This window comes from Brachycentrus maculatus, unplaced genomic scaffold (assembly GCF_059751285.1).
Source record: "Brachycentrus maculatus isolate JH-2025_06_01 unplaced genomic scaffold, ASM5975128v1 h1tg000586l, whole genome shotgun sequence".
NCBI lineage: Eukaryota > Metazoa > Arthropoda > Insecta > Trichoptera > Brachycentridae > Brachycentrus > Brachycentrus maculatus.
The window spans coordinates 433,449-456,305 of NW_028281326.1; the positions used below are offsets into that span (position 1 = coordinate 433,449).

At 31.4% G+C, this 22,857-nt stretch overlaps 2 protein-coding genes across 3 annotated transcripts in view; both read left to right on the plus strand.

Annotated features, from left to right (window-relative positions):
* The first annotated feature begins 709 nt into the window (after positions 1–709).
* On the plus strand, positions 710–18,247 carry Syt4 (Synaptotagmin 4). Of its 2 annotated transcripts, none has more exons than XM_088273513.1 (10): positions 710–1,064; positions 12,085–12,198; positions 13,301–13,440; positions 14,031–14,272; positions 14,806–14,946; positions 15,028–15,141; positions 15,735–15,852; positions 15,941–16,068; positions 16,768–16,957; positions 17,192–18,247. In XM_088273513.1, the coding sequence occupies exons 1-10, from the start codon at positions 1,019–1,021 to the stop codon at positions 17,309–17,311; spliced, it is 1,353 nt and encodes a 450-aa protein (XP_088129639.1). In that variant the 5' UTR covers positions 710–1,018; the 3' UTR covers positions 17,312–18,247. The 2 variants fall into 2 exon arrangements, with proteins under 2 accessions (XP_088129639.1, XP_088129640.1); XM_088273514.1 differs by having other exon boundaries at positions 867–1,064; positions 14,034–14,272; positions 17,192–17,956.
* A 4,051-nt stretch (positions 18,248–22,298) lies between these two features.
* ClpX (Caseinolytic protease chaperone subunit) overlaps positions 22,299–22,857 on the plus strand; it is a 38,912-nt gene continuing 38,353 nt past the window's right edge. Inside the window, exon 1 of the mRNA XM_088273474.1 lies at positions 22,299–22,763. Within this exon, the coding sequence (XP_088129600.1) occupies positions 22,688–22,763 (76 nt within the window). The 5' untranslated portion in view covers positions 22,299–22,687. The remainder of the gene's footprint in view (positions 22,764–22,857) is intronic.

Sequence of the window (22,857 nt, forward strand, 5' to 3'; positions counted from 1 at the left end):
ATTTTCAGGGTAGCATTTAAGATAAAATCATTGTTTTATTAAACCGTGTATAGATATATTTTCATGCCAACGTTTTGGTCACCTTTGCAGGTACATTCTTGATAACCCCGTGATAAGCAATGTTAGATTGTTCAGATTTGAATGCATCCAGTCTACTTTCATCCTTCTTTTGCCAACTTCATGCCTCACATTCAAGTGTGAAAATGGAAAAACATTTAAAAAAATTAATAAAGTGAGTTTATTTAATAATTTAATTCATTTTCTAAACATCTCTACTTTACAATCTTAAAATTAATTACTCTGTTTCCTCCAATAAAGAGGCTAAGCTCTTGTGCTTGGAGAGGAACTTACACTTATAATTTATTGTTTACGTTTGAAGTTGATATAATTCATTGTTATTATAAATATTTTTTTTTTAATTGACATGTTTCATTTAAATTTTTTTTAGCATTTTAATTTCTTAAATTTTTTTGTGTACAAATTCCATTCAATGTCATGTACTATATATGCATCTTTGCATACGCCACTAAAAGCGCAGTTATACCCATTTCCATGCCTCGCATGGTCTTTGATGGTCTGCGAAGGATGCGGCTACCGCACGTAAAACGCACAAGTGCGGTCGTAGGTGCTCGGTGTTGGTATACCACGCTATTGGGGCGCACCGGCGCCACTCCAACCGCCCTCCCGCGCAGGCGCCACCTTATTGATTGCCTATCTCTCACTTGCGTGGGCAGAGGTGCTTCGGTTGCGACTGTCAACGTCTAAACCTTCCAGTAACTGGACATAAAATAAACCTTCCCGACCCCAAAACAGGAGAAAAATCAAACAATTCCGCTCCCTTCAACGCGATCTGGAATGAGGGATAATTCCCCTAAACCAAAGTGCTAACATGTGATGGACATTTGGACCAACTTATTGTTTGTGACGAAAACATCCGTTCTGTGCGCCCATTTTCGCTCTTGATACAACTGTCAGTCGTTGAATTTTGAGATAAATTAGTAAATTTAACGAAACCATCATGAAGATGTTAGAAGACGGACCGGAAATCACAGCTCTTGATACTGGTAAGTTGCAATTGTAATGATAAATACAAGTATAAGTACAATTCAAGACGCAATAGTACATCGCCATTGCAAGGTATAAGTGGAAAATTTCATCTCAAAATGAGGTCGCTGTGTCGCAGTCTTAAGACGAGAACGAACCTGAACACCCTATACTAACAATTTCAATATCATCCCGTGAAATTTGATTGTTTGTTCTTAAACTAGAACGGCGAAGATATTGATCTCCTTTTGAAGTGGGTGCATATTATGTATGTCTTTTTGCATCATCTGAGACCATCTGAATGGGGTGTATATGTATAACTAAGTGAGACTGTACTCCGTCGCAGGATCATAAACTTTATATTTGAAGACTTGAATTCGATTCTCCACCCTTTCTTAACTTAATCCATATTTTCAGCAAAATTTGAGAATGCATACAAATAAATGTTTGCGAATAATGTCTTTGATAATGATAGCGAAAATATATATTTCATCAATATTTTTTAGCATTCTTTAAGGTGATCTTAATATAGTTTAAATATTTTTAATGAATCAAATAATTCTGAATATATATTCTTAGACGAGAGCTAATATAAATATGCGATATATTCTGAATAAGTTATTATATGAATATGTGATTATAATATAAAATGGGTATTTTATTGAGACATTGTAGGTGTTTAAACTACAATATAACATTTTATGAAGAAAAATCTCCATCTCACGTTTGAAAAAAAAGAAAATCTTAATTTTCTTGAGATAACTTTATGAAATATTTCTTTGGGTATACATATGAATCCGTCTTCTTTTATTTTTATTATTATTTGATAGCATTTTACCCTGAAGACTTTTTAGGCTAGTATTTTATTTATTTGTTTATTAAACTTCTTGTACATAATAACTGTACGTTGGCGGTTATTGCTAAGAAGCAAAATTTCCCAACTGACTTATATTTTTATTCATTATAATTAACTTCTTCTAACCTTTATACACACCCCATGGTGCATACAGCACTGCATCATTGAAACAGTATTATCTTGATCGTTAATTGCACGAAGGCAAGGTGATCAGCCCTGCGCTTCAGGTGATATAAAAAAAAATATGAAAGTGAAAACCACCCATGTTTATTTTGACCCCCCTGAATCGAACCCGGGACCTCAAGCATGGTAGCCAGATGCGTTAAACACTAATAAAACATTAGAGCAATATATCCACTATCATCCCCACATTTTGAGTCTTAAACTTTATTAAAATAACACACTTGATTTGTTCAATATTGCTTATTAATTTAATGCAAATATTGAATGCAGATTGAGCTCTTATCCGACTGCGTCACGACGCTGCCATCACGACGCCACTTAATTTTACATAAGGCTATACATAAATGGGTATATATTAGGATGATGCATGCTTTAGGGAGATGAAAAATGGTTAAAAGTCCGTGAAAATATGTAAAACGCTATTACAAAGGACTTCTAAAAAATCCCTGCATCATTTTTTTTATTCTTAACTAACTAACCAATACGCTACTCCCCCGCAGGGGTAGCCAGAGAGAAAAGAACTCAATACCAATCTATTTTATCAAGAAATCTTCGCTTCTTCCACATTCATGCATCTCCTCATACATATCCGCCGCTTACTTTATCTTACTTGTACTTTCGAATGTTAATTGTGTTTTGGTCACAGTTTTAAGTAGCTAAACATAAATCTCTTCTTCGTGGGTTACAATCTGTGTGAAGATTGGTTTGCTTCTCTCGTGGTCAGTCTCCATGCGCCTCTATCCTGCGATCGTCTCTTCAACTCAACGTACCCGCAGCAGCGCATGTTGGAGATAATTAAGTAATACCTAAATAAGTTTTTTTTTTAAATATACACTGGACCGTTAACACATGTAGGAAAGGTGATCAGTCCTCCGCTTCAGGTACCATAGAACGGGGCTACTTGAACTTTGATGTGTTACTTGAGCCCAGTACAAAAAAAAATCTGTATTTGGTCTACAATAATGAACGTATCGACATGATTCATTGTTTCCCTGACAGGTGACACTTATTGTCACGATACTTTTTAAGTATAGTTTTGTTCTGGGCTCAAGTAACACATCAAAGTTCAAGTAGCCCCATTATACGGTACCAGTCCAGGGTAATATTGAACAAATATTAGAGTAAATAAATCACTTATATTTATCTAACCCCCTCCGTGGGAATCGAATTCGGGACCTCCGGAACGGTAGCCGAGCTTGCTGACCATTATACTACGGAGGCGGACTAGTTAGGGTCTCAAAAGCAAAGTAAAATCATTTTTACTTATTTGAGAGATGACACTATTTTCCTTCCCCATCCTTTATAGCTGAGCTGTAACCGTGATTATTAATTTATGAGGTGCCCACCAGTCCTTAGTTTGGTACTTATAACTTAATATAATTAGTTTTCTTTGGCAGAAAGGGATTCGCGGAAGGCTTCCCTTAGGGGTTGAAATTCTCAGTACCTAATGAAGGCCGGGGAAGAAAAACAAATCATATTACCAGAACATAGATAAATAACTTCCATTGAACGTGAACGCTAAAGTTTGAGAGGTTAAATAATGTAATTTATACGCGTAGGATTATTTTGTTGACTCAAGTTATTCAATGTTTCCCCAATTACATTGTCGTTTGTCGTCAACTCAATTATAACTTTAATACGGCCGGGAAACGTTAAAGCTTACAACTTAGCAATGTGGCAATGATGGATATAATTTATTACGAAGGAAATTTAAATAAATTGAAGATTCTTCGAAATAAAGCTATGAGAATAGTTTTTAAGAAAAAAAGATATAAGAATGTAAAAGAAATTAAAGAATATCTCAACTGGTTACCTATAAAAAAAGAGACTAATATTATTTATTTAAATATATTACATACATAAGTGGCATATATGTAATATTGCCGATGAGTTATTTCCATAACTTATTTTAGGACATGGGGTTAAGGTTAACAAGACTTATAAACAAATAAGACAACACAGGGCAAAGTGTAAAATATAAAGCAATTAAAGATACAGTACAGTAAAAAGGCATGTAAAAAAAACATTTGCTAATTTTTAACGATATAATGCCTTTATATTTTGAGAATACAGTAATTTCATTTTTAAAAAAATCATGAATATATTACTAGAAATAAGTATAAAATAAGATATTTAGAAAAAAATAGTCCCAAAATTGTATATTGTATAAGGGTTTGATAATATGTCTGAATGTTTGAAGAATGACCGAATGAGGCTGAGAGAATTTTAAAATAAATGTTTTCTGTATCTAATGTAAGAATCATAGTTTGTATGAAATGTCATATTAACTGAAGAAAAAATATCACAAGTACAAGGCTTCGGGAAAGGAAAGTAGCTATGTGAACTAACTAACCATCACGCCGCTAATCCATAGGGGTAGGCAGAGAGAATAGAAGACCACACCTATCTGTCTTTGCAACTAATCTTCGCTTCCTCTAAATTCATGCATCTTCTCATACATACCGGTCGATTATTCCGACTCTTAATCTGACCACTTTCAAGTATTTGAAATACTTGATCATGTCAAGTTTTCCTCGGTCGTTCTCTGCTTCTATTACCAACCACATTTGCCTCATAAAAATATGTAAAAGACGAAACAATGTTTGCGCTAACGTAATTACAATATATATATTTATATAATTCATAAAAATTATAAAATATAGTATTGTAATGATAAAAAGGATATTTAAATACATATTTTTTTAATAAAAAGCTTGACATGAAGTGAGTTTCAGGACCTTTTTTGTTAAAAAAAAAAAGCCTTGTATATATATATATATATATATATATATATATATATATATATATATATATATATATATATATATATATATATATATATATATATATATATATATAAACATATATAAAACATGTACATACACACACAAACACAAAAAGTTATTAATCTGTCATAATGTTACATGTATAAGACTTGAAATGGGAAACCTAATCTCTCCTCGTTCATATTATATTACAATTACATATATTCAGATAACGTCAATGTACCTTGAATACTAAATAATTATAATATTTCCTATCTGCTCTCGAAATTGCGTTTGATAGAATCGTATTACTACAGTGAGTACCTCTCAAAGCTACATTTGACGAGCTTTGACGGGCTTTCGCTTTGTGGAAACTAGTTTCGCAATATAACGGTACGGCAAGCAATTAATGAGCGTATTCTATTAATTTCACCGTCTTAAATTAAATTCAAAATTAAATTTGAATTCATGTACTTATACTGGATAATATATATTACGTACATCTAATTTTATTTTGTATTATTTATGTCTTTTTTTTATACTATACCCTTTTTTTTAATCTCTGAATGTTTTTTAATAGTTATTATAACATAAGTGTGGAATTGTTTAATTGGCTTTTTTTAACGTAACTATTTTTGTAAATGTAATGTTATGTTTATTATTGTAAATGAAACTATTGTTTATTATGTAATTTTTTATATGTAAAGCTGTACAATTCCCGAACAAATAAAATAAAAAATAAAAAAAAAATCTTTTGATTGCTACTTTATTTCTGGAACAAACGTTAACAATTATATATAATAAACTAATAACATAAAACAATAAAATATCAACTGTATAGTTTTTTCCACATAAATTTAAAATGACTAGTGACCGAGCTTCATCGTTTCAGACATACGTGTTTTAAAAAAATATATCTAAATTTTTTCACTGTAATATTTATTCAATATTACCCTGGACTGGTACCTGAAGCGGAAGGCTGATCACCTTTCCTTCATGTTTAAACGATCACGATAACACTGCGTTTATATGACGCAGTGCCCTATGAGTTTTTTTTGGTCAATTCAAATTTCATTTTAGTCAATGTTAGATGGCCAACTCTTTTACTTACTTTACTTTAACTAACTGACTAAGTAACAATAACGCCGCTTCCCCGCAGGGGTAGGCAGAGAGAATAGAACGCCACACAACTCTGTCTTTGTAAACATTATTCGCTTCTTCCACGTTCATGCATCTCCTCACACATCTCTCTTCATCTTCTTGCTCAATGCTGAGCGTCGTGGTCTTCTGGAATGTCAGGCACTTGGTGCACAAGTTCTCTCCATTCTTCCCGGTCCTGGGCCAACTTGATGGCTGCGTTTAGCGAGGATCCGGTTAATTCCTTTATTTGGTCTGTCCATCTTGTTGGAGACCGTCCTCTTGCCCGCTTGCCTTCAACTGTACCTGTTACTACCAGTTTTTCAAGACTCTTCTCGTTCTTTCTGGCGATATGCCCAAAGTAGGACAGAATCCTTTTCCTGCAAGTCGTGGAGAGTCTTTCTGTCACTGACAGTTCGCGGAGAATGGAGACGTTTGTGCGTCTTGCAGTCCAAGGAATGCGCAGCATCCTCCTCCAGCACCACATTTCAAACACATCCAGCATATGTCTTTCCTTTTTCCTCAGTGTCCATGTTTCCACTCCATACAGCGCAATGGAGAATACAAGAGATTTCACTAGACGGGTTTTCGTTCTCCTCAGTATGGACCGATTTTTCCATATCTTCGCCAGACTAGACATTGCTGACATACCTGATGGTGCCAAGTTTTGATGAAATAATAATATAAAATAATATAATATCAGTTTATTCTGAAAATAATAAAAATAACGTAATAAAGTTGACGTGGTGAAACCACGTTTCTCCTCTAGCCTGGCAAAAATAATCAATTATCAATCGTTTAATTTAATTAGTCTTAGGTAATTTTTTTTTCTGTGCGCTCAAATATTTTTTATGGCTCCGACCTTTTATAATTTACCTGTCGTAAAATTAAAATGTGTTAAAAGGTTTGAATCATAAAAAAAAAAAACTGTCGCCAACCCGCTGGCCTGTAAAGGGATTATTTGCCGGCGGTTTTTATGATTATAGTAAAAGCATTTGTTTACGATATAGCGCAAATAAAATTAAGGCTAATTGAAATGTCTAGACGTTGAAAATTTTGGGGGTGGATACAAGCGCACCGTCAGCCAATGAAAAATGGTTTCGAGGGCGTGATCTTCAAGGAGAGAAACCGAATATAACGGGAAGAAATCAGTGGGATCGCCCTCTTGAAAGCCGGCAGTTGGTCGGAATAGCACTTGGAAGTAGGACTTGGAAGTCTCTCTTGGAAGCCAACAGTTGGAAGGATCAGTTGGGAGGAATCAGTCGTAAAAGGAAAGACCGACCAGTCGGACTGGTCGGAATAAGAACTTGGAAGTAGCACTTGGAAGCCGGAGCACTTGGAAGTCGGGGACTTGGAAGCCGGGGACTTAGAAGCCAACAATTGGAAGGATCAGTTGGAAGGGATCCGTCGGATCAGAAAAGACCGACCAGTCGGACTGGTCGGAATAGTCAGTTGAGAGCAATCAGTCGGGAGAAACGAGTTGGAAGGAGCATTCGGGAAATCAATGGGATCGAGGAGTTGTAAGCAGCAGTCGGGAGAGATCAGGGGGATCGAGCAGTCGGGAGAAATCAGTTAGAAGGAGCATACCTACACCAGGTTTTAAGACTTAAGTGAGGAGAAGAGCGGGAGCTCTACGCAGGGAGAGAGAAGATAGAAAAAAAGGAGTTACTCATCCGGAGTATCAAAAGCAAACCCACGCCGGGTCATAAGCCTCAAATTAAGAGCTGAAGCTCTACTAGGAGAAGAAGAAGATAAGAAGCAAGAATCATCGCACGGCGGCCCGTCATAAGAAGAACCTCATCCCTGCATCCAACGACGCAGCTTTTTTCACAAAGGATCACGGCCACCCCAGAATTACGGCGCATCTTTTTCACCAAAGGTTAGAATAAGTTTAATTTAAGATAGGATTAATTAATTTTAAGCTAATTTAAGATAGCAATTTAAGATTAGTTTAAGTTAAAGTCGCTTTCATATAGTTTTGATATTTTTAATTAAATTAATTTAAGTATATTTTTTGTGCAGAATTTTCATTCATCTCCCTACCCCTCTTTCTAATATTCCCAGGGTATATCAGCTTGATAAGGTGGGCGACGTCAAAGTTTTTTCCACATATCGTAGTCGTACAGGAGAAAGTGACCAACTAACAAAACGTAAATTGTTCAGGAGGGCCATTCAAGTCACTTTTGCTTGGCAAGAAAATAAATATCAATACAATTAGTCATTTTTATCAAGTTTATATATTATACTTCCAAGTTTAAAATCCTTTTGGATTTTTTTCAGGGCAATATTAAGCTAGTAAGATATCAAATAGTCAATGATCACGTTTTTTAAAAAATGCTCTTGGTCACTTTCTCCTGTATGACTACGTGTATGACTACGATATATTTTATTTGACCAGTTTCGGGTTTCGTAGTTACCGACATCATCATACTGGTGGGAGTTCGAGCATTCGCCCATTAATTTTGTTTTAGTATTCTTTCTTCAATCATTCGATTCACATGTCTAAACCATCTCAACACTCATATTGTATCTTAATTTTATCGATAATGCTTACATTCTTTCCTTATTTCACCATTCAAACGTCTATCATACATCGTTTTGCCGCACATTCGTCTTAAAGACCTTCAACCTTCTTTTGCCAACTCCATGCTGCTTCCATACACTCCATATGTTGTATTTTTTGTAAATCTTGTGAATTTTATCAAGTAGAAAAAAACAATAGTCTTTCTAAAAGTATAATTATAACATTCTTATACATATCATTTTTTGACATCTCATCAAAGATGAAGAAGAATATAGAAGTCTGGGCATTAACGGGGCTGACGACCATCGTAGGCTGGTTTAAGTTATCACTTTAAACACGTGTAACATTCACCAATTCTACCCATTATTGACAACCACACTTTTCAAATTCTTAGAAGTTCTATATATATGAACCAATTTCGAAATATTGTTCTTGAATCACTGGCACTTCACCAAAGACATGATGAAAACACACTCAAAATGGTATTCTAATAAATAATTCAAATGTCTTGTTAATTTTATTTATTCAAAAAAATATATGATAAAAGTTCCGTAAAGTATTATAAATATTTTTACTACTTAAAAATAATTCGACAATTTTTATCTTTTGAATGTTCGCAAACCGATTTTATAGGGTATACGTGCTCGTAAAAGCTCTTGTGATACGGTTAAGTGCTTCAATTAGATTACCCAAGTATGATACGAGTAAATATAATATAATACAGAAATATATTAAGTATTTTGCCGTTAGCAAAGCAAATAAAATCAGTAAATCTAGGTACGTTTGAACTTCTGCGTGACGTTGAAAAATCTAAATATATTTTAGATTTTTTTTAGATACGTAAGGGGGTACTCACAAACATACAATTCAGTAAACGACCGGCTGCGCGAAGAGTCACACCCGCGCACAATTTTTTTTAGAAATATATAGGAATCTGGCGAATAAATATATTTTATCATTTTTTAACGCCTCACTATTTAATAACTCTTTTCTTTTCAAAACCATAAATTTATTTCAAAGAAAAATATAATTATTTTTCAATACAAAAATGGTTCTTTAAGCAAAAGATTCACACACGTTATATGTAACCTGGGTTTAAAGAAAATTAAGTTGCGGGCTATTAATTACTAGGCCAAATTACTGATGCATCACAGTAAATACAATAATTTCTTCACAATACATATTTTTAAATGTGTCCAAATCTTTGTTCTTAAAATCAGAGTTTGTCCGCTTGGAGTTATTTTTATTGACATCTCAACATAGATAAAAGAGAATACAGCAGTCTGGGTATTTACAGGGCTTTCGATCTGTCTTAACCAACTTTACACATGCTTGACAATCTCACTACTCAAATTCTTGAAACTTGTAGATATATTGTCAAACTGGTAACACAGTATGCGCGAGTTCACTAGAGGCATCTATGGTTGGATGAGGAAAGCTTTTATTAAGCAGAGACTTTTTAATTTGTAGTAAGAAGTGTTCAATGTTACCCAGATTTACAGTGGACAAAAATACCTACATAATATACGAGTATTTTTTTCATTTCCCCACCTCTTAAGATTAAATGTCCACGGTTAGGTTTTACCATATTATAAAATGGCATATCAAAAACGAATATTGTGTTTGAGTGAATCTTCACTTCACTTACAAATTAATTAAATTCCTTTGAAATTATCTTAAGAATTTTGGACTCTTAGCTTTTGGAGTATAATTTTAAGATAAATCTGTTGGAATTAAATTAGCATTAAGCTACGCCAACGCGAAATGTAACGATCAAGACCTTTGTAGGGTGTATTGTTCTAGAGAAGAGAAAATGAGAAATGGAAATTACTCATCGGGAATTTTATATATTTATATATATATATATATATATATATATATATATATATATATATATATATATATATATATATATATATATATATATATATATATATATATATATATATATATATATATATATATATATATATATATATATATATATATATATATATATATATATATATATATATATATATATATATATATATATATATATATATATATATATATATATATATATATATATATATATATATATATATATATATATATATATATATATATATATATATATATATATATATATATATATATATATATATATATATATATATATATATATATATATATATATATATATATATATATATATATATATATATATATATATATATATATAGATATATATATATATATATATATATATATATATATATATATATATATATATATATATATATATATATATATATATATATATATATATATATATATATAAATATATAAAATTCCCGATGAGTAATTTCCATTTCTCATTTTTGGACATTGGATTATAGTTAAGAAGACTGAAACACAAATAAGAAATATAATTAAATTTTACTTTGTTTTAAAATCACTATAAATATTTTATTATAAATTAATTATAATGTCTACCGGTTTCGAAGCTAACCGCTTCTTTATCAAGACTGATTAATACTATTATTAAGTATTAATCAGTCTTGATAAAGAAGCGGTTAGCTTCGAAACCGGTAGACATTATAATTAAGTTTTATTAAAATATTTATAGTGATTTTAAAACAATGTTTCATTTTAATTATAAAATAGAAAATCACAAACTTAGTGCTTCAAATATAAAACATACAAATAGGAAAGTTACAGAATAAGATTAATACTTAAAACTTACACCAAGTTTATTATATTTTTACATGTACATAGTACATTTTTCTTTCATGTCAAATATAATTTCTCAGAAAACGAGTATTTTTCTTCACAAAAATTGCCGAGGCATTCAAAAATATATACCATAACATTTTTTATTGTTAACGAAAGTCCCGCGTACATTCCTGAAAAGAGCCTTGAAAGAGCTTTATCGATTGAGATTGAAAATGAAAAATTATTAACATTACGTGTGATTTAAGGATTTGATAAAAACGGAACTCGTGCTTACAAAGAAAAGACGTTTTTCCAATCTAGTTTTACTATACTTTATCAGCAACAAAAACTTGTTTTATTACGTATTTGTACTTTAAATGTCAAAGGTATGCTAAGAAAATTATTTCGACTTATTTTTAAATATATAATAATTTTTAAATAAATGCACCTTCATAAATCAAAAATCGTCAATTTTCAGTTGTGCATGTTTTCGGAATCCCCAGAAAATGTACTATAAAGTGTTCTTTTGCATTTTGAAGAAAAGGTATCGTTTAATTATTTTTTGAAATTTACAAAATATTTTTCAAATGAAGAAAAAACCTCAGGTTTTACCTAAAAAGATCTGTTGCACAGTAAAAATTTCAAAAAGTGGCTTGATATTTATTTTTAATACATTGTATCATATTTTTAAACTTTAAAAACGTTCTCCTGAAAAATCAAGTTTTTTGATTTATGACATTCTTGAAAGGAGTGAGCGATGTGTTGTCTCGGTGCTCGCCATAGATTGGATGTCCGTCGTAAATAATACGAATATCTCGTAATCTAGGGTTAAACATATTTTCTAATGTGTGTTTGATGACATTATTTTCTATTTCTAGTATCCAATGAAGTGTTGGGAGCCATCGCAGTTGGAATAATACTGATAGTTCTGATCCTGATTGGGATTTGCATTCACCTACGCAGGCGATACATTGCTGCCCAAAACAAGCTGGGTGAGTTGACAAAATGCTGCCTTTACACGTACTCCTATTAATTGTCAAAAGTACCTACATACAAGACGCGGAACGACAAGCGTATACGTCACTTTTGACATGCGCATTTTTTGACACACGAACTCTTTCGACTGCGAATTTACACCCATCACGCTAATGGATCTTTGTCAGACGGAAGGAATATCTAATTTAACATACTCAACCTATAAAGGATTGTATTAGACTCGTGAAGTGTTTATAACAGCCGATATACTTAATATTTTCATTTATCATTTTCTTTTGGAAAATTCGCCTTCGAAAAAACGTTATTTTCGTAAGTTGGCAATGAATGACGTCACCAAAACAATGGAGTTATTTTAATATTGGTAACATTGCTAAATTATTGGCGGCTCTATTTTAGGGGGGGTAGTACCTAAAAGGCAGTCGGTTCTTGAAAATTTTGAATCCCATCACTGGTTTATATGTAAATGATGCAGGCTTGGCTATATTATTACTAATGATAATTTTTATCACAAAAAACGCGCTTAGAGCGTCAGAAATGAAGACTCTAAGGAGCATATCTGGCAACAGTCTGCGAGACAGAATAAGAAACGCCAGGATAAGGGAAATATCCGAGATCGAAGATGTCGTTAGGTGGGGAAGGCAATAAAGGAGACAATGTATGTAAGTATGTGAAGGGAATGGAACTATCTAGACTCCCCCATATTGCGCTGGACGGCCAACCCCAAGGTAGACGACTCTCGGACAGACCATCAAAGAGATGGATCGATGGCTGGGAGTCGACATCGCAGGAGGCTAATCCCTCTTAAAAACAGGCCACAAGGCAGAAGAAGAAGAAATATATGATTTTTATTTTAAAAATGTAGCTACATTTTCGATTGTATGTCCAATACGTACTTAATTAAAGGCTCCCATTTTTATTTAAAAATGCAAGTACCAACTCATGATGATGATATGTGATGCCTCATACATACCAAATTAATGTTCCCATTGCCTCATGTGTTAGCAGGCATGTCAGTAGTATGATGGTTATCATTATTATTTGCTATATATTATTGCTGAGAATTAAATTCATAGTGTAATAATGAATTGTTTTCTCCAGGCAAGCGTCATGGCCCCGAGCGCCCCCTGGCGTTCCGCCCCCCGCGGCGACCCACGGCCGTGCGCAGTCCCGGCGGGGGCACCCACTACCTCAAGAAGTCCCCAAGCCCTACCGGTACTGCCAAGACGCCCCCTGGCACCGTGAGTTAGAATATTTGAAATATTACATCTTCCCACCCATTTGCATACATTCATATTCGCTCACTCACACACATTATTGCTCAAATTCATTAATCCCATTAAATTGTTTTCCCTTGTAACAAAAGATCCACACAACAATAAATCCTATTACAAAATTAGCGTTGCTAAAGAGCCATGTATAAAAAACCCAAAGCGGACGCAACCTCGTTTGTTTTGTCAAATGAAATTTCTCAAAATATAAATTTAAGCGTCTCATCTAAAATAAAGCATATATTTCCTATATGAAGGAAATGCGGAAGTCTGTATATTCCCAGGGCTCACGACATAGCACTGACTGGTTTAAGTAATTACGTTACACAGAAAGTTACACAGTGTATAATATTATACACTTTTATTGATATCCCTATTGCATAGATTTTGTAAGTACCTTAGTGAGTATTATCATCAGTTTGCTAGATTTGACAGTTTTTCATTACCTACCCAGAACTTATCTCAACTTAGACTAAGTATTTGAATACATTTTTGTTCGTACTCGGAACTGTTCCGAATGTCATTAAGCTTGAATTTCAAATTGGTGGTCCAATTTTTAGCAGCAAGCTACTGGAGGTCTTACTCCGGCAACGCCGCCAGCCCCACAAGAGCCGATGAAGGATTCATACCATTCGGAGACAGAAAAGGGCGCTGCGGAAGCTCAGACTCCTCCGACACCATTTAAGGAACTTCCTGGATCCGCTGCCAAAGAGTCTGAAGTTGTCCCTAAACCGGGAGATAATGGAGTCATTGAAACTGAAGATGGTATTATTAAACTGGGTATGCTTCATTTTAAGCTGAGGTAAATATATTTATTTATTTAATGAGTTTCAATATTTTAAACTGTTCATTTAATGATGTAAAATTATTCTTGTTGATTGGCAACACAGATATGTTTCCCCTCTTCTGTTTTCTTGTCACCATAATACGGAGCGGAATGAGGACGCAATCCCTCAAATTTCATGGCTGTGATATTTGCTAATGATTTTGAATAACAGGGGAACTGACTGTGAATAATGCCATGTCAAAAAATCTTGTTTTTATTCAATACTTCTTTACTTAAAGACAAATAAATATAAATATGTCTTGAATTAACTTTGCAATTGACGGAAATGGAACCTGTGATGCCAGTTTAGCATTCAAATGCTCCACGGTACATAATAGTTATAAAGGCAGATTTACTGTTCACAGTGATGGGTACTTTCAAAGTCAAACAGTTTTGTTAACAGTGAAAGAGAATGACTGACAATTAATTATTAATAAACAATTTTTTAAACCTATTTTTTACTATTCAGTATTATTCAGAATGAGACTTATTATTTTTGGTTATTACAGATACAAACATGAAAAGAGTTCCCTGATTGTCTCCGTTGTCAAATGTGAGGAATTACCAGCAAAAGATCCCAATCTTGGTTCAAGCGATCCCTATGTAAAGCTGCAACTTTTACCTGATAAACAGCATAAAGTAAAAACTAGGTAATGAAAAATGTTGATTTATTTATTTACTCAGTTGTAATAGTAACAGAAACCAACATTACTGTATATTTTTAATTCCAGGGTTGTGCGTAAAACGAGGAACCCCGTTTATGATGAAGACTTTACATTTTACGGCATAAACTTTAACCAGCTGCAAACTATCACTCTGCATTTCGTGGTTCTCAGCTTTGACAGGTAAATTTAAATGAATGTGCACTTAATATTATAACAAAAAATACATCCAATATTATTAATAATCTTACATTTATCTGCACTCAATGGTACATAGACGCCTCATCAAAAAGACTTAATTTTAACCTGATCATTAATTAAATGAAAGCAGGGTAGTCAGTTTCGTGCTTCATATAATGCACGACGGGGTATTATTGAAATATATGTGAGTGTGATAAATCTCCAATAATTATTTACATCCAATTTTCTTCTTCTATTAACCTTCATCCGCACCCAATGGTGCATTAGGTACTAAATTATATAGACCCAGTGTTATCATGATCGTTATTTACATGAAAGCAATGTGATCAGTCTTTCACTTGCGTACCAGTTAAGGGTGATAGTAAAAAAATCACTAAAATTTATTTTGACAACTTTCGGAATCAAACCTGGGATCTCAAGCATGGTAACAAAATTCATTAACTACTACACTATGGAGGTGGATAATACATCAATTAATACAAAGCATAATCTTTTGTATCTCTTATTTATTATAAAAAAAATTATAAAAAAAAATTATAACTCATTATAATAATTGGTATAATTGTTTACTACAGGTATTCTCGTGATGACATCATTGGAGAAGTATTTTGCGCACTGAACAGTGTAGATTTGTCTAAAACTACATCACAGTCACTGCCTTTGTGTCGAGAAATCCAACCACGCAGTTTGAAGGTAAATAATAAATCTCTTCTGTCATTTTATTGTATTTTCTCTCACGTGACGTCTCTTGAATAACAATGTATATGCTTTTTCACATAAGATCCGATCACAAGGCCGTGGAGAGATGCTTTTGTCCCTCTGTTGGCAACCAGCAGCTAATCGACTTACTGTTGTACTTCTGAAGGCCAGAAATCTACCAAAGATGGATGTTACTGGACTTGCTGATCCGTGAGTTATTTCAATTTAAAACAGATATTTTATGCTTATTATATTCACTCGGGCAAAAATTACAAACGAATGCTACCTTTCTCAGTCCTGAAGTAAAAATCTAAACAAGATTTTGAGTATATTCAAATCTTTGTACAAAATGCTGGATTTAACCCGCATGGAATTGTTATTAAACTATTATAATTACGTTAATAGGGACATTGAAGAATCTATAATAAACAACTTGAAAAGGTTTAGTTTCAGATACTGTATAAAACAATATGCAATATCATTCTGGATTGCTAACCAAAGCACAGGAATGATTGCCATGCTTTCACATAAATAATAATTCATAAAATACTGAGCAATGCGATGAAGTGTCCTCTGTACCATTGGTTGCGAATGAGAAATTAGAAGGATAATTACTTTATAAAAAAATCAACAGATGGTAGTAGAATCCACATTTGGTTTGTTCCTTGTTACATGCAATATATAAAAAAATATAAGTAAAAATAGATATCTAATCATGGGCAGAATGTGCACAATTGTGCGTGATTAGCAGCCCTCTAAATGCCTAGACTATATTCCCACATTCCCTTATAAAGATTAAAAGCAAATGTTTTCATGTGTTATAATACATACAATGTACATACACAATAACTAAAAAAAATCTAAAAATGGTAGTATCTAGAGCTTATACTAACTTGTTATTTTTTACAGGTATGTAAAAATGTACCTTTTGTACAATGGACAACGCATAGCGAAGAAGAAGACTCATGTGAAAAAGAGGACTCTAAATCCGGTATTCAACGAGAGTTTTGTATTTGATATTCCGGCAGGAGGAGAAGGGCTTGACTCCGTTTCACTTGAATTATTACTGCTTGATTGGGACAGAGTGACCAAGAATGAGGTAATTTATTACATAATACTTTGTTCCTATTAGCTGGTAATTTCAACTATTTCTCAGTATTTATTCATTTAGTCATTTGTTACTGGCAACTCATACATAATTGTTTAGACCAGCAGACTGATTGGCAGCAGCTCTATACTCTAGACTTGTTTAAAAATAATATGTATGGGTAGGATGATTTATATGTAGGGTCAATTAATTACTTTTTAATGACTGTAATTTTTTCTTCACCAGGTTATTGGTAGGTTGGAGCTTGGAGGAACAAAAGCTATCGGAAGTGCCCTACACCATTGGAACGAAGTCTGCAACTCTCCGCGTCGTCAAATAGCAGACTGGCACAAACTGCGTGAATAAGAAAAACAACCCTTTCTTGTAGAAAACATTAATATCTCATAGATATATTTATATCAATACCACACTGGCTTGTACCTTTGTAGTATTAACTCAACAGTTAGGTAAATATTTTTATGATTTAATGGCTTTTGTGTTTAGAAATAAGTAAAAGCTAAATATGTATCTTTTTAAGATACTTGCAATACACTGGTCTCAATTTGACTAGCACTTTATGGTTTTAATTTTTTTATACCATAAAAAACTCTTACCTCGTTTTACAAACCTTCTCTGAAAAATAATCTATAAATGTGTGATGGATGGAGAAATAACAAAACCAATGTTTATCATATTTATGGTGACATTTATAAACAACAAAACTTTTCACTTGTAAAATGATAACAGCACTTTTGCTGTAATCATTTTAAGTATTTTTTTCTTGTAAGTTATCGAAAAAAGTAATTAGTGATTTTTTTTGCTAAGCGAGGTTTGGGTGTTCACATATACAGTATATATGTATAAAGAAAATGAATATTGTTTTAAAATAGGAATCGAAAACATCAATTCGTCTGCTAAATTCAAAATCTAGTATGAACTAAGATTTTCTATTTTAATGAGTGATTTTCATCTGAGAGAAGTTAAAATATTGTAATTGTGTGAAGAAAAAAATACAAAGCAAAGCAAAAAGTGCAAAGCGCTGTAATTGAAATGTAATCTTATCTAACATAATGAATTATTTGTAAATATCGTAAACCACTTTTCTTACATTTTTTGCACATAGTGTACATGGTTGAAATCCTTTATTTAGCTAAATTAAATGTGTATTTTCTATACAAAAGGTCAAGATTAAAACTTCAAATATACTTTACCTTCATTTATAAAAGGTATATTAGAGTATTTAAAATGTTAGTTCATTAAAACATGTTTGAAGAGAAAAAAGCTTCCACTTCTATCAGGAAATACAGAATATGATTTTTGTATGATATGCACCCTTCAAAAAGTTTTCAAAGTTACTTTATTTATAGTGAAAGCTCTTTTGAAATAACTGTTTAAAATTTTGGCCAAAGCTTAGAATTAAGTTGTGAAAAGGGAAATTTGATTGTGATTGTATTACTGGAAAGACAGGTCGTGTACCTAATGGTAGCTATCTAAGTTATTCAATATTCAGCTATGAATAGAGTAGTAGATAGATAGTATAAGATAATTTATAGGCATAAGTAAAGTTTATGATTTATTTATTGAATTACGTATACATTTTATTATAAATGTAATTGTTTCTATTCTTTATTATCAATTGTTATTTTACATGTTAAATTACAACTGCTAGAAAATATTTCAAAAATTATTTTTTTGTTATTAAAAAGACTTAAATGAATGTTCTGACCATTATCTGGACGCAATGGTTCAAATGGCACTCCATCATTTTGAAATGTTGAGACTTTTAATACATTCCTTTGATTTATGTTGAAAATCACTAATTTTTGTTATTCTTTATATTATATCTATATTCATTGTTTAGAAAAATATGTCAGATTAAAGTTGATGAATGCTGTGAGTGATTTTTATAGCTTTATGTGTTAGCAATAAGTTATTTGTTGTTTCTCATGGATAGGGAGCACTATGTCTTAATTGTGAAATAACAATATTTAATATTAAGATTAGCAAAATCCATACTTCGATAACATTCCAAAAAAACTCGCATGGCTTAGATTTACAGCTGTATTTTTGAAAATATAATAGGTTCATATGAGTAATATTTTTTATTGAAACTGCATACAATCTATCCCATCGGCTTTTCAGTTTAATATATATGCATTTAAGTTCAATAATTTGCACAACCATTTCAATGATTCACTTTTTTCAGTGATACATATCAAAAATACAGCAGTAATCTTTATCTAGTCGAATGCCATAATTGTATTTATTTTTAAATGTGTATATTTAATAATCTTACTATATGATTGTATACTTAGTATTATAATACATAATACTTATCTTTATAAATAAGTGTATTACCTTTTTATCACCAAATGTATCTGATACAAAATTAGCATTCGTGTTAGGATTTCAATAATGTAAATTCACCACCTTTTGAAAAATATAACGTAATTTTTGGTTGAAAGAAAACAAATTCAATTATTCATATAATCAAATATCTGATACAATAATTTATTTCTACGATCATTTCGAAAAGCACAAATAATAATTTTAAATGGCAAATAAGTTAACTAATTGGTCATCTGATCTATCGAGGATGATTAATGAAATTCTATCATTAAATACATGTTGCATTAATATTAATGGGTGTGTTTTGAAAATAAGTAAATGATTAATAAGGTCTCAAGAACCTACTTTATAATAATGATTTGTTTCTTTCTTTTGCTAAGAAAAACTAATTTGACAAGTTTCTCTTAAAAACCATTGAATTTGCATACATTTACACACATATACTACATGCTCATGATGAAAATGAATACTCTATTAGCGATATTTTTAGAAACTTGATATTTTGTCAATCTAAAAAGCTATCTTACTTATAATGTTTTCAAATATATATACCTATGAACTTAATAATAATACAGCACTTGTTTTTATTTGAAGTTAAGTAATAAAGAATATTTAAGTAAAAAAATAACATAATATATGTATGCATATTCTCTTCATTTAGCCATCTAAGGGTTACCATAGATACTATTTTTTTCAGGTCATGTCCCATTTCAGATCTCTTGAAATCCTTATCTAAGTGGGTTTTTAGATTTAAAAAAACCCTCTCAGATAATGATTTGCAGATTTATTTCTATATTACACCTGTTGGATACTCTTCCACTTATTTATTTGTGCACAGATGTCCATTAAAAAGTTAATGTGCTATTTTTTAGTACACTTACTGAAATCCTTTAGTTTATTTTTAAAATCTTAAAGAAAATATCATTACAACAGAATCCCTTCAAGATATGTCAAAAAATCATAAATATGTAAAATAATAGAGCATACAGTAAACAACTTTAAATAGAGAAAAATCATGGTGACAAGATTATATCACAGAAAATACAAATGTCTACTATAGGACTCAACCGTATAGCCTTTGGATTTCCAGCTCACTGCACTCAATCATTATGTTTCCTCAATGGACTTGTACGAATTCCCAATGGCTGATATATTACACAAGCTTTACTGAATGTGTGCATGCTGCACCGACTGCCCTATCTATGGCTACTATTTTCCTGTTCTCATTATCTTTTCATTTTCCATTTTATTTCCCATATGGCTGTAATGTCTTTCACTCTGCGCTACTTCACTTACGTTATCTGTATCATAAATAAATATATATATATATATATATATATATATATATATATATATATATATATATATATATACACATATATACACATATATATATATTTATATATATATACATATATATATATATATATATATATATATATATATATATATATATATATATATATATATATATATATATATACATATACATATATATATATATATATATATATATATATATATATATATATATATATATATATATACATAAATATATATATATATATATATATATATATATATATATATATATATATATATATATATATATATATATAAATATTAATTCAAATATATTCTCCACTCTCATACTTATAAACCTGGGATGCAAAATTGATCAACTATAATGAATGGTTTAGTCTTCACCAAGTCAATACGATAAGGTTCTCTATGAAAATGGAGAAAAACAAAGAAGATTCCAATCCATCAAAGGTTCAAATACTTTAGAGTAGACATCACAACAAAATTTTGGGGATAATGACTCTACTTAAGTTGCAAATAATTAGGTTTCCATTTTTTCCAATCTTGATTTTAGTGAGCCCAACTTGAGTTCTTGTATAAAATTGGTTGTTAAGAAATCAATTTTAAACCATTTTTTTTATTTATTAAGTTTTATTTCTTCTTTCAAAAGAACCCTTAATTGTTTGAAGTCAATTATTGCTGCGCTTTTATCTTATTTCACCAACAAGATATTAAGAACCAAAAGTTGTTTGAATTTTTTGTTATGATTACTATTATTGTTGATTTCATTTGTTTTTACACATTGTTAAATTATTTATTTGAAATAAATGTTTCTGTATTTTACCTCTCGTGTTTTTTTCCAATCCAACTATTTTCATCTATTGATGTATATACGAAGTCTTTTTTAATAATGGTTAACTAATGGTTTTAAACAGAACATAGGACTAACAGAAGCTGATCACATATAAAAATTAAGAAAAATAGTGAAGATGGCAAAGAGGTAAATCAAAATAAGGACAGAAAAAAGTTTGTAATAAATAGAGAATGGTAAATAGTTATGATAAATAGATTAACATTAAAATTAAAAAGTCAAGAGTGAAAAATAATCCATAAAAAAATTAACACGATTATACATATTTCTTCAGAAATCCTGTTTTTAAAAGAGTTTGTTTTTCATTATTTTTCGATAAAGAATGGTGAAAAAAAGAGACTATCAAGTTTAAAGGTTTTTATCTTATCCATGAGAAACAAATAATTTATCAATTCGCATTGAATAAAATAATAAATAAAAAAAACTATGGCCATCAAAAACTTTGGAAAGATTTTAGGTGTGCTTTTCTTTTCATTTTCAATTCTTAAAAAAATCAGGATCTTCAATATCCAAACATTTTTTGACTGCTGGACGGAGAATTCGGGGGGGAGTTTTGTCTTCTCACTTATTCAAAATCACAGACAAGCCAAAATCCAAATTGGACCTAAATTTCGCTAGAGTAAACTCAAAAATACGATACATAAATTTGGATCAAATTCGGTAGATGCATTAAAAATAAGAATTAGGAAAAGTTATATATCTACACCTTGTTATATAATTATTCAATAGATGTCTCTATCGTCGACATTTTCGAGATGTCATAATGATGACCTTAAGATAAAGTAGGGATTTACTTTTTAATTACCGACTCGCACAATGGACACTTAAATCAAAATCAGCTGTGTTCGTCGCAATGGCCGCTCGATTAAAATAATTCACGTCGCGAATGTGACTTTTTTCCCTTTTGTTGCCGTTTTCTTGAGGTGCATGCCAGTCGCTAAAATACTCGCACTGTTTTGGGTTGTCAAAAATATTGACGGTGTTGCGTCATGGAAGATTAAGTCCCAATTGGATAATAAACACGAATCCTTTTGGTCCACTGTCGTATTTTTAAGTTTATCACGCTGTGATCTAATTGTGCAATACCGTTTATTTCATAACTACACCGTACCTGTATAGTTATTCGAAGTAAATTGTCTATTTTTAGTTTGCCAATTTTGTTGTTTGTCAACAAGCGCGAGTGCAAAGTACAGCAAAGTGAGTCGAAAATAAATATCGTCATGAGCAGTGTCAGGAGTAGCCTGCTAAAAATTGGCAAAATCATCTTAATAGCGAGAAGTTCCACGATTTCACCGGGTAAATATCCATTTTTCTCAATTTTTATTTTGAATTTACGCTTTTTATTCAATTACCGATCGGAATATCACAATATAACCTACAATATGTCAAA

Bases quoted from the DNA above. Each gene is read 5' to 3' on its own strand.
- Syt4 (XM_088273513.1), top strand. From the start codon at position 1,019: ATGAAGATGTTAGAAGACGGACCGGAAATCACAGCTCTTGATACTG. The intron at 14,273-14,805 runs GTAAATATATTT...TGGTTATTACAG, and splicing joins ATGCTTCATTTTAAGCTGAG to ATACAAACATGAAAAGAGTT. The intron at 14,947-15,027 runs GTAATGAAAAAT...TTTTAATTCCAG, and splicing joins CAGCATAAAGTAAAAACTAG to GGTTGTGCGTAAAACGAGGA.